This window comes from Gobio gobio (assembly GCF_949357685.1).
Source record: "Gobio gobio genome assembly, chromosome: 12".
NCBI classification, from domain to species: domain Eukaryota; kingdom Metazoa; phylum Chordata; class Actinopteri; order Cypriniformes; family Gobionidae; genus Gobio; species Gobio gobio.
This window is the reverse complement of record NC_137105.1, coordinates 43,958,808-43,972,089: the sequence shown is the minus strand read 5'-3', so window position 1 is coordinate 43,972,089 and position 13,282 is coordinate 43,958,808. Positions and strand designations below refer to the sequence as shown.

The 13,282-nt window shown below is 37.6% G+C and overlaps 1 protein-coding gene across 1 annotated transcript in view; it reads left to right on the top strand.

Moving 5' to 3' along the window:
• syne2a (spectrin repeat containing, nuclear envelope 2a) overlaps nucleotides 1-13,282 on the top strand; it is a gene marked incomplete at its 5' end in the record, with an annotated part of 120,539 nt that overhangs the window by 98,342 nt on the left and 8,915 nt on the right. Inside the window, 7 exons of the mRNA XM_079831393.1 lie at nucleotides 2,740-2,901; nucleotides 6,383-6,549; nucleotides 10,250-10,412; nucleotides 11,588-11,775; nucleotides 12,370-12,520; nucleotides 12,802-12,984; nucleotides 13,091-13,228. Of these exons, the coding sequence (XP_079687519.1) occupies nucleotides 2,740-2,901; nucleotides 6,383-6,549; nucleotides 10,250-10,412; nucleotides 11,588-11,775; nucleotides 12,370-12,520; nucleotides 12,802-12,984; nucleotides 13,091-13,228 (1,152 nt within the window). The remainder of the gene's footprint in view (nucleotides 1-2,739; nucleotides 2,902-6,382; nucleotides 6,550-10,249; nucleotides 10,413-11,587; nucleotides 11,776-12,369; nucleotides 12,521-12,801; nucleotides 12,985-13,090; nucleotides 13,229-13,282) is intronic.

The window sequence follows — 13,282 nt, the reverse complement described above, 5'->3', positions numbered from 1 at the left end:
CAGAAGACTTGGAATCAGGGCTTGACATTAACTTTTTGCCTCACCAGCCACTGTAGCCAGTGGTTTTCCGAAGTTACAGCCGCTCAGCATTTTCATTGGCCACAGTTTTGACTTTGATATCATGGAGGGAAAAGCTGCCATATGGATATTTTTAATATTGTTTCATAATTTGGCAGCATGTATATTAGCTCTTTCCCTGTCAGCATTTTTGAAAAAAGTTTCACTAAAGTTTCATGGCCTCCAGAATATTTTTTTGTATGAACATATAAGCAAGAATTTGCTTTTAAGCAACAAAAAAAAAACTTTTATTCCAGCTTCATGCATTCCTTTTTTATCAACACTTGAATATGGGTAAGTGTCATTTAAAAAAAAGCAACATTTTGAGCAAAAAGCTGAGAAAATCATGTTTTGGTCAAAGACTACATCTGGATGGGTTTCAGAATTAGGATCAAAACACAGATGGAATAGATTGAGTTCATCAACACCCCCAAAGCTCAACAGTCCTATAGCTCGTCCTGGGGTGACATTTCATTCAGTAACATTAGGCACTTTTGATTTATATGCTGTTTGATGTTGGTGATTGATTAATTTACATATGCATCTGTTTACATATGAGATTACTTGTTTCTGTGTTGTCTTTTCCTGTGTTTTGATCAGGAGATTCAGTACTCTTTCAGAAAATGCGTAATAGCACCATACAACAGTGAAATCTTGAAATTTCTATCAATGACGGGGAAAGAGTTCGTGGCTGTCACTCTAGACCTGTCGCACGAATCCTTAGTTGGGTGTGAGCACAAAGGAATGAGTCAAATTATGCGCAATAATACGAGCAATCCCACGCTGAAATTCAAGCCCTTCAAGCGCAGCTGGTATCGTGAATCTATTCTGTGGAGTATAAGAAATGTTTCAGATATTTCAGTATTGATACGTATTGAGAAATCTATATTTTTGACAAAAATTTAGAGGCCTATATGATATATAATTTTCAACCAGTCATGGTGGCTTGTAGAATTGACACGCCACTGCTGAAATCCAAACGCATTTAGCGGGTTGGCTGGTGTTAATATCAAGCCCTGCTTGGAATTATCTTCATCCATTGGGATATTCAGTTGGAGCCATTAAGAGTTGAACTCTGTCTGGTTCATAAACAAACCCCTCAGACCAAATCAGCACAGCATTTTTTGTGTGCGAATAATGCCATAAATTAATACCTTTTTACTCAAGCAAAGCTATCATATGACTTCAGAAGACTTGAAATATAACACATGAGTCATATGGACCAGTTTTTTTGCAGCTTGACAGCTCCAGTCTTGACAGTCCTTCAATTTCATTGTATTGAAATATTATTGGCCAGGATAGTGCTCAAAAATTGACATTTTCTGCTCCACTGAAGAACAAAAAATTGCATTACTTATGTCAATACGCATTACTTATGTATCTCACTTTTGAAGTTTTTTTTCCCAGGCTGACTGAGGACTTTTTTTCGAGATTATATGTCTAGCGCAGGTGTCCAGCCTGCCGTTATAAAGTAAAGTAGCTGAATGCCCCGCTGACGTTTGAATGGAGTTGCTCTTGTAACTGTAAACAGCCTGAGCAATTAAAAACAGAAAGGCCACATTTAGGACAGATCATTGCATGGCCTATATCCAACTCTTGGACTTCTCACCACATTACGCGGGGAGCCTTGTTTAATGAACCGTTTTTTCAGTTTATGGAGTTGCTGTTGTGCGTTTTCAGTCGTGCTTTTTTAAAACTCTGGCTGGGAGCCAGGACCGAGCCAATGAGGTCAGTCTACGTGCGCGTCAGTGTCTGCTGCCAACAGGTTGCAGGTGGAAAAATTCCCTGGAATGAATGGACAGATGGCAAAGCTAGGCCATGCTTTGTTTTTCTGGAAGGAGGTCTTTTATTTGTCGTTGCATATGTTTGTGGTAAGACGCTTAGGTTTGTGAGCTCAAGGAAATGCGTAAATAATTGTGTTTGACAACAAGACAAGAAGTAGTCAACTTAACTCAGTGTCCTTATACTTTCTTTTAACCGAATGATTTATATATACATTTAGAAGGACAACTACAATATCCGTTCAATAGCATTTAATGGATCAAGGAAAATGTATAGCCTTTCGCTGACAAATGTAGCATGGAAAATGCTTTCGTTCTTTTTAAAAGGCTGCTTGTAAGCCATGGCAATCTAAGAGTGACACGAGTAAAAAAGGAACCACAAAGTGCTGCCCTTGTCCCCTAGTGTGTCTTGGTGTTAGTACATACTAATAGACTAGCCCCTTACTGACAGAAAGCAGTAAAAGCTAGCGGGCCTTTGCTGTACTCTTTGCCTAACAGTCCTGTAATCAATCTCACAGCATGAGATGAGCGTTTTTTTGTTAAAAGCCTTTCAGCTGGACAGCTTTTAAAGAATATATTCATAGCTGTAACCTTACACCTTTGTACAGAGTTTTTAGTCTTTACTCACATGTGAATTAGGGTAGTGAACCGGTCTGTCAGCTCGAGAGCACATTACAAAATTCAATGAGGACAAAGAGTGCAAGTTCTTCTGTACTCTCTCTAGCACTTAAGAGTGGGCCGTGTGCTCTCAAAGATGTATTGTTTCAAAGCTGAATAAAGTGTTGTCATTAACAGTTTAGAAATCCGGGACGTTCAAACATTTCTTTACTTACTGTCAGAAAATGGCTGTATTTTTGTCATACTGAAGCATTTTATCCTTCCTCTTCCTCTTGTGTTGTAGGTTTCACTACGCAAACAGGAAATAGCCGATCGCCTGAACGCCTGGATCATCTTCAATGATAAAAACAAGGAGCTCTGTGATTGGCTGACACAGATGGAGAAAAAAGTGGCACACAGGGGTGAAAACCTTAGTATTGAGGAAATGGTGGAGAAACTTAAAAAGGTAGAGTTTGATTTCCTGTGTCTTTGCTTTTTTTTTTTAACCTTAAAGGGATGATACGTTTTAAGGCATTATTTACTCACCCACCATTTTGTTCTAAACCCAAAGATTTTTTTTTATGTTTTTATAAGAAGTCTCTTATGCTCACCCAGGCTGCATTTGTTTTTGTTTTTAATACGGTAAATGATTATAACTATTATTAATTCAGCTTATGTTGAATTTTCAGCATCGTTCGTGTCACATGATCTTTCAGAATTCATTCTAATATGCTGATTTGCTGCTCAAGAAACATTTTGTTATCAATGTTGAAAATGATGCTTAATATTTGCTCAATATTTTTGTGGAGACGTGATGCATTTTTCCAGGATTCGATGATGGATAGAAAGTTAAAAAGAACAGCAATTATTTGAAATAGAAATATTTTATAATATTATCAATCTTTCTGCCCCAAACTTTTGACCGGTAGTGTTCTTTTTTCGTGTAACACAAAAGTTGAATAGTGAAAGTTTTGATGAATATTCTGAACACTTTATTCTATATTAAGGAAGTCATATGAACCACTTTTATGATAATTTGATTTTGCTGTTGTGTGCTTTTTGAAGCTTGAAAGCTTCAGAGCCCAATCGTTGTAATTGCGTCAGAAAGGCAAACAAGACATCATTTCTACCTTTGTGTTCAGCAGAAAGAAATCGTTTCACAGCTTTGGAATGAGTGTGAATAAATCTGGACATTTTCACTTTTGTGTGAACTATCCCGTGAAATCAATCGTTATGTAATTGCTATGTGTTATTATGTAAAATTGCTTGATTATTTGTTTTTGTGGTTATATAACCTCAGACAATGGCTGAAACATGGATCTGTTTCTATGTGCCTTTGTCATGGTGAGTTTCTGTTGTACATTTGTAAGGAGCTTAAGTAGGTCAGTAATATGGTATTATATGGTATATGCTATTTAGAGTATCTATGAAGGATTAAAACGGTCTCAAATGAACAGCACGCTTAAGTGTTCCCAAGGGAGGCCCCACAGATTTGACATTTCACAGAGGCTCCATTTTATCCACTCACATACTGAAGCATTTGTTCATTTTCTCTGAAATATGTTACAAATGTACATTATTTTAAAAAACACTAAAGATTATCTCTAATCTAGCTTACTGCGTGTACTACAAAATTGAGGGCACCACATAACTGTTGGTTCATTTGTTTACCTCTTTGTTCATACACAACAATGGCCTTATATGTGCAGTTTCTCTCTCACCATCAAACAGTGCAACGCCAAGCACAGTCTGCAGTCATTAGCGCATAGTTTACCATTGAGGTTTTCAGAAAGGTGGCCATTAGCCCTATTCGGACAGTAATTGTTTTTCACATGAAACAAATAAATTTGCATGTCACCTCAGTGATTATAACTCATGCATTCGGATGGTGATTTATTCACTGTGGAGGAGCGAGTTTTGTGATCTTGCGCACCTGGGAACGTGCTGCTCACGTGGTCAATAACATGATTGTATGATGTAAATAAAATGTCAAATGCTTGGTATAAGAATAAATGCATATTTAATTTAATAATAGGAAAATAATATCCTAATTACTATTTAATTATTTGAATCTGTTTAAAAATAGGAAGATATATAGACGCACATTATATTTAAAATGGTTTTCTGTCTTGTATTTTATCTCAAAATAAAGGATGTAATTTTATTCCACATGGAAATGAGCCAAAATAAGTTACAGCCTCTTATTTACATGAGGTAAACATAATGCTGCTTTGTTATTTTAACATATTTAATTGCTGCCTTGACTAGTCTAGATGTTTAAAATGCATCCAAATTATAGCGAAGCGCAACCGTACGGTGCTCCGCAGTGGTCAAAAAGAATATAAACAGGGAATTTTGAAGCAATATATTCTTGAAAACTCAGAGATGTGGATTTGAACGGCAATTTAATTACCACACATAATTTAATTTTTTGTCAAAAAACAGTAGGCAATTTGGCTGGGGATTGTTACACGGGTGTGGGAAAAAAACACTGACATTCTGGGTTCGGACGGCAATAAAATCACAGACTAGCCCCTGTAAATGATGAAAATACCTTATGACCCCACGAGAAACAATTACCGTCCGAATAGGGCTATTGTCTCTTGTGCCGTTACTGATGATGTATTTTGTATCAGTGAGATACTATGATAATTTTTTATATTTTCTGTTTTGATTGTCATTTTAGTTAGTTTTAGAAATGTTGTTGTGTTTCTGACATTTGTTTAAAAGTTGTGGAAGCTTGTTTCGGCCACAGAATAAAACATTTCAAAAGATAATTGCTTTTTAAGATAAATACTTTTTATCTCACAATTGTTTACATTCTCGCAATTCTGACTTTTTTGAGTCAGAATTGTCAGATATAAAGTCAGAATTGCGAGATATGGGTTAAGTTTTTGAGGAAAACATTCCAGGATTTTTCTCCACATCAGTTGAAGGTCCAAATCAATGCATTTTCAAAGTAAGGGCTTCAGAGGCTGCGCACGATCCCAGATGAGGAATAGGGCCTTATCTTGCAAAACCATCTGTCATTTAAAAAAAAAATCTAAATTGCTCATCTTGCGCTGCTCTACGACACACCACGGATTGCGCAATCATCTCGGAAAGGTCACGCTAGACGGCAGAAGTTCTGCCCCCGTGTTTACAAAGCGCACGTGCAAATACTAATACAAACATCCTTTAGCAAAAAAAAGGTTGGACGATTTTGAAGTTGGAGAAAAAAAAAGTTTTTTTTTGGTAAAGGGCATTTGTATTAGTCTTCGCATATTCGCTTGGGGTGGTACTTCTGCCTACGTCTAGTGTGACCTTTCCGACGTGATTGCGCAATCTGTGAGCAATTTAGGTTAAAAAGTATATAAATGTAAATTATTTCTTGAAAATGACAGATGGTTTCGCTAGATAAGACGCTATTCCTCAGCTGGGATTGTGCAGAGCCTCTGAAGCCCTTTTGAAACTGCATTTTTTTGGACCTTCAACATTTCGGTTGTCCTTGAAGTCTATTTTCCTCAAAAACTTAATTTCTTTTTGACTGAAGAAAGAAAGACATTAACATCTTGAAAGAGATGGGGGGTGGGTAAATTATCAGGACATTTTAATTTTAAAGTGAACTAATCCTTTAAGTTTAGTTTTTTTTTTTAATGGCCAACTATAATAACTGGTGACGACAACCAGGCGCCTGCTGATCAAAGTGAGCCAGGCCGGACTTAACAAAACAGGTGAACCCATAAAAGCAGTGGAGAAAGTGAAAAGGATTTGGGCGGCTGAGGGGTCAGTGTGAATAATTGTTCCTCACTTTTAAAGAGGTCCCATGCTGAGAGAGGGAATATAGTTTTGACAGCTGTCAGACCCATTGAGAGACAAAGTGCAGTTAGTCGGTTTTGTTTGGGATGGATGTGTTATTGACTAAAGCACATGAGAGGCTAATGTTCATTGTGCACCTCTCACTTCAGGACTGCATGGAGGAGATTAACCTCTTCAGCGAGAACAAGAGCCACCTCAAGCAGCTGGGCGAGCAGCTCCTATTGGCCAGCGACAAGGCTAAGGAGGCAGAGATCCACGGGGCCTTGCGCGATGTCAACGACCGCTGGCAGCAGCTGTTCGACCACATTGAGTCCAGGTGAGCAAGAAACAAATGAGCCACCCTGAACTGTGTTGAAAAAAAAAATGGTTTGTGGAATAATTGCTTTAATTTCGGCCTGGTGTTTGCGAATGCTCCATTGATTAATGGCTGGCCGTTGCATCTTGCTGTGTATAAAGCTCTTTGTTTGAAAGCCTTTCATATTTGGTTTCCATTCAAGGATTGATTCATTCCTTTGTTCATTTGTGCATTTGTTCTTCATTTAGACCTGTTGGTGATAACAAAGCTGTTGATTACACATTTACATTAATGTTTGAGGCAGTTAATAGAGGCTTTTATCCAGGCTGACTTAAAGTGCTTAAACTGTGGTGATCAACAGAATAACTGTTTCCTGTGCAAATACAAACATGTAATTGTGCATGAACATCTACTGTTATTAGATTGTTATTAGATCATATTGTGCTCTATGATTGAGAGATGCATAATGTGAAAAACCTTTCATTTCATTTTTTTTATTTTCTTTCTCGGGTAAATTGTGTCAATGAGTTCAACAAACAGTAGAGCTTACAAATTCAGGAAATACTATTATATATTATTATAAATTATAATATATTATGCTAACATATTCTTCTTCTTATTATTATTATATTAAAGGGTTAGTTTACCCAAAAATTAAAATAATGTCATTTATTACTCACCCTCATGCCGTTCCACACCCGTAAGACCTCCGTTCATCCTCGGAACAAAAAAGATATTTTTGTTGAAATCCGATGGCTCAGTGAGGCCTGCATAGGGATCAATGTAATTTACACTCTCAAGATACATTAATGTGCTAAAAACATATTTAAATCGGTCCATGTGAGTACAGTGGTTCAATATTAATATTATAAAGCGACAAGAATATTTTTTGTGCGCCAAAAAAACTAAATAACGACTTATAAAGTGAATATAAGAATTATGCTAGAAAATATCTTCATTTGTGTTCCGAAGATGAACGGAGGTCTTACGGGTGTGGAACGGCATGAGGCTGAGGAATAAATGACATTATTTTCATTTTTGGGTGAACTAACCCTTTAATACAAATACGGTTCAGTTATTATTAAGTAGAACAAAAAATATTTTTGTATTTGAAATAAAGCTGAAATAAAATATATTAAAACGAGATTTTGAAGATTGAATGTAGATTGTTTTAAAATGATTTACATTTTGAAATGTTGCCTTGGCAACTGACTGAAATTAAATAAATTTAAGTTGCAGTATTCTGGCCACTCAGAAATCTTGATGTTAGAAAAAAAAACTATAATAATCGCTGGGATTAAGTCATTTACACACAATGCCGGATAGAATATTTTGTTATAAAAATCATATTTAGTTTTATTCTTGAATAACTAAACCTGGCTCTCGCCATAAACATAGCCATAGAAGCTGGCATGGCATTAAAAAAAGGAAAGGAAAAAAAGTTGGTGTATTATGATCACAAAAAAAGTATAGCACTAATGTATATATACATACATACGACTCGTGCACACAGAAAGCTGCTTCAGGCAGTGCTTGAACGGACAAAAACACACTAAAATTATGCCCGTTTTGTCGAGTATCGCAAGCACAGTTAAATTAAAGAGTTTGTGAGAAAAAGGGATGCTCGTCAGATCCGTGTCATGTGCGGCAGCTCTTAAATTGACCGCAGCCTAATAAACCTGCTGCTTTTTGACATTAAGGATAATCAAAGAACAAAAGATAGAGAAAATCACTCACTGCTCTTGACTGAATAACATTTGTTGCTTTTATTATAAGGATTAATCTACATTTAATTTATAATTTATGCAGTGAAGACTGAAGTGTTTGATAACTTTACTCAATGTCTGTATCCTACCTGTTAGACCTACTTGAAAATCTTAAAGCATTGTTCACAAAGTTACATGGGTCAAAAATAACCCATAACCCAATATTTTGTGTATTTTGACAGGACAAGTAAAAATCTGAACTGGTCTCACTGGGCCAATAGAAAAAAAGAGCCCTGATATATTGAAGGGCATAGGTAAATGTGACATTAATCATAATGGGTTTATGGGTTTTAAGTTCACTTCAATTAAAAGTTATATTTTTTAAAGCCTAATAAATGTTCAAATGTATAGCTTTCAGTTACACTGTAATGCTTAATGTCTATTATTAATGGCTAAAATTGAGAAAAAAAATCAATTGCATAGAGATATCAGTGGTTCTGTTGATATCTGTGATACTGGCTGTCTTACAAAAGAAAAAGCAATTAAACAAATATTTAAAATATAGGCTACTGTCTTTGTTGTTTCTACATTAATTTGGATATAAAATGTGAAATGGTTACAATATAAAAATATATAAAACTCTTTAATATTAGGTGCAATTAATCGCAATTAATTACAGAAAAATGTGAGATTAATTAGTTACTTTTTTAATCGATTGACAGCACTAATAAATAAATAAATGTATAAGAACAACTATATTTCTTAACTTCAACTAGCATTTTAATGAAAACGAAAAATATCAAAATAAAAGCTAATTCAATGTAAATAAATACTATAATTGTATTTATATATAATACTAAAATAACACGGATGCTGTTACGTTTAAAATTGATACAATGTTAAATTTATATTATTATTTTGTTTTATTATTAATATTATTATTTTTTATTATTATTAATCAAAGGTCTTGAGTCTGCATATACTAGTTACCACAGCTGGCACATATGCTCTCGTAATCGTTCTCTAGAAATGGCAACTGACTGAAATGGTATAAATTTAGTTGGAGTTGGAGTATTCTGGCCACTCAGAAATCTTGGGTAATGAGCAAGCAGACAGTGCTGCCAAAGAAGCATTAAATTGGCCATTTGTACATACCGAGTGTATGAATCATGTGGTGGTCCTAAGCAAGCAAACAATTTGAGAGGTATCCGTTCTTGTCTATGACGTCAACAAACTCTCATGTAATTGGTCGGTCTTGCGGTGTGACGTGCTCTGAAGAAGCCAGATGGTGCTAATACTGGAAAGAAGGGGGAATTAACGTAGCCCTCAACAGTGTCGATTGCTTCGGCTTTGCCATATGGCCTGTTCAGGCTTCTGTAGTCTGTCCTAGTCCTACTGTATAGCTGGAATTGGGTGGAGGGGATGGTGGGGGCAGTGGTCTGTCACCTCATATTAGCTCTTATGAACAGGATCACAATGGGGCTAGCAGGACAGTATGTACTCAGGCACGCTATAATCACAGCCGGCCATCTGCAGGTATGGCTGTTCAGACAGTTTGAAAGGCCAAGCGGTCACTCGAACAACGTAACCAGAAGCTTCACAGTCACACTTAAATGGTTCGATCTAATCCCTATGGGGCAAACAGCCTTTGTTTATGTTTCAGTGTGATCCGACCTGGGTTTATCAGACCTTTTTCTAGTCGTGTTTTGCGCCAAGTGTAGCGTGCTGAACTTTGACATGATTTTATTACTGGGTTCCTGCCAAACTACACAGTCAAATAAATGTTTTCTTTGGTATCTGAGACTGATTTATAAAAGGGTTAGTATTTTTCTTTATAAAATAACATTGCACACAGAGTTTGTTTTCACAAAAAATACTTTTTTGTATATTGGAGAGATTATGTAGGACTTTTGGACACAGTCAGGCTTTTGAAATGTTGTTCATTTTATGGCATTACAACTTTTTCCAAAATGATCTTGGATTGTGAATGCTATCTCCATCTCTCTCTCCCCCAGGGTGAAAAAGCTGACCGAGACCCTGGTGACAGTACAGCAGTTGGATAAGAACATGAATAACCTTCGCTCTTGGCTCACTCGCATTGAGGCTGAGCTGGCCAAACCCATTCACTACAGTATCTGCCATAGAGATGAGATCCAGAAGAGACTGGCAGAGCAACAGGTCAGCAAATCTACAAAATCATATTGAAATATCCTGAAACAATATACTGTATATTTCAATGAGCAAGATATTAAATATTAAGGGCGTTTCGCACCTTCCTTGTTTGGTCCAGATTTTCTGACTTTTCAGTTTGGTCCGAATCAAAATTACAGGTGTGAAACCTCCCCCGTATCACGATCCGGACCAAACAGACGAAATTTGGTCCGACGAAAAGAGGTAGCCTCGGTCCGGATCAAACTGAACAAAGGTTCGGTTCGTTTCTAGTGTGAAAGCATTTTCTGTATGGTTTGTACTTTCAGACCATTTACAGGAAGTTCCTGTTTATGTTTAAATATTATAATGTTATTTTTAAACTTCATCTAGGCTACATTGGCGCAATATGTCAGAAGACAGAAGGTCAGAAATGATTTTGAAAGAAATTTTGAATGATTTTGCTTAGAAAGCCTTTCTTTAATGTGAATTTCGTTTTGTATAAATTGTATCTTAATTTTAATCAACGTTTAATCAGATAATTGCCTGGATTTATTAAATAGTCTATATCAGACAATAATCGCGGGAGCGATCACATGCTTTGCACATGAACTGGAGCGTCTCAAATAAACAGAAACTCAGCAGCTACTCGTCTCACAAACATGAGAAATATGTGCATATAAAGCTTGAAATGTCCACTTTTAAACGTAACCAAAAGAAAATAGTCAAGCAATGCGCACTGTTCAATAGTGGCAACGATATGCATCCGTTCATTCATTCTTGTCAAAGACGCTGATGTCAGACGCACGTCCGTTTACAAACCAATCAATGTCCAGATGAAGCCCACATAGATGATGACGAGTGGACGCAAGTGTGTCATGTAAAGTTCTTTAGTGCGCTCGCATAATTGCAATGTGAAACCAAACCAAAACTAACCGAATGTATAAAATGGATCAAAACATGAACTTCGGTTCGGACCTTGGTGCGGACTTTCATGTGTGAAAACGCCCTAAGTAAAAAAAAATGTTGGTGCAGATCTCAATACAGCACAACGATTAGAAACAACTATTAATAATAAATACCAAGGCTTGTTTTCAGATAATATTTATTGAATAGTGAATTTTGTTTTGTGGGACTGGCAGATTTGACTTTATTCATTTTTATATTAAATGTATAAAAAGGTGAACATATGTGTGCGTGTGTAGGACCTGCAGCGTGACATTGAGCTGCACACTGAGAGGGTGGCGTCTGTGCTCACCCTGTGTGACGTGCTTCTGCACGATGAGGATGCCTGCAGCAGCGACGGAGAGAATGACTCCATCCAGCACACCACGCAGCGCTTGGACCAGCGCTGGAGAAATATCTGCTCCATGTCTCTGGAAAGGAGGCTGAGGTATGGCCATTTACCCAGATAACTCTAAACTCAAACACACCATCACTGCTTTCTGATGTTTAGTCGTAAGGATTTGAGCGAGTTTGATAAGGGCCAAATTGTGATTGTTAGACGACTGGGTCAGAGCATCTCCAAAACTGCAGCTCTTGTGGGGTGTTCCCGGTCTGCAGTGGTCAGAATCTATCAAAAGTGGTTCAAGGAAGGACAGTGGTGAACTGGCGACAGGGTCATGGGCAGCCAAGGCTCATTGATGCACGTGGGGAGTGAAGGCTGGCCCGTGTGGTCCGATCAAACAGATCAGCTACTGTAGCCCAAATTACTCAAGAAGTTAATGCTGGTTCTGATAGAAAGGTGTCAGAATACACTGTGCATCGCAGTTTGTTGCGTATGGGGCGACCAGGGTGCCTATGCTGACCCCTGTCCACCGCCGAAAGCGGCAACAGTGGGCATGTGAGCATCAGAAGTGGACCACGGAGCAATGGCCTGGTCTGATGAATCACATTTTGTTTTACATCATGTGGATATATTATTTTGTTATGTTTTACATAAATATAAATGTATATAAAAGATTATTTGTTTCACGTCTTTTTGCAGGATTGAGGAGACATGGAGACTGTGGTGTAAATTTCAGGAGGATTATTCATCGTTCGAGGACTGGCTGAATGTAGCCGAGCGCTCCGCTGCTGAACCCAATTCATCAGACGTCCTGTACACTGATGCCAAAGAGGAACTTATGAAATACGAGGTTTGATTCCAACAAAATGCCTTAACTAAGAGCCTTTGAACAGTTGTGCTACAGGACCATTATATTTACATCATTTAGTGCATGTCAAATGTTTAATCCTGCGGTTTTAGGAACACAATCTGTTATTAGGGGAATATCAGATTCCTGTATTGCATGTCAGCAGTTTTTCATTTACTGAATGTTTAGTCATTCAAGCTCATATTGTGAAATGTTTCTAATGTTAAAAACATGCTGGTTAGTTTTTGTGGTCATAGTTAGTAGTGCTTGGTTTCTCGTTTTAGGGTTTCCAAAGGCAGGTACATGAGAGCCTCGCCCAGATGGAGATCATTAATAACCAGTACAGACGACTGGCGCGGGAGAACCGCACCGATGCTGCCAGCAGTCTCAGGGCCATGGTGCATCAGGGGAACCAGCGCTGGGACGCACTCCAGAGGAGAGTGGCTGCAATACTGCGCAGACTCAGGGTGAGGACACAACACACTTTTTTGTGTTATCTATGCGTTTATATTCACCCGAGTGCCCATAACAAACCTCTCCCAACTTAATGTTTTTCCTCCCTTTCTCATTTAGCATTTTACAAGCCAGAGAGAGGAGTTTGAGGGAACCCGCGAGAGCCTTCTTGTCTGGCTGACTGAGATTGACCTCCAGCTGACCAACATAGAGCACTTCTCAGAGATCCATCTTCAAGACAAAATGAAACAGCTGAAGGTGGTTAATCAACTGTGTTTCATTTAATCAGTCCATAGATGACAACAAATGAAT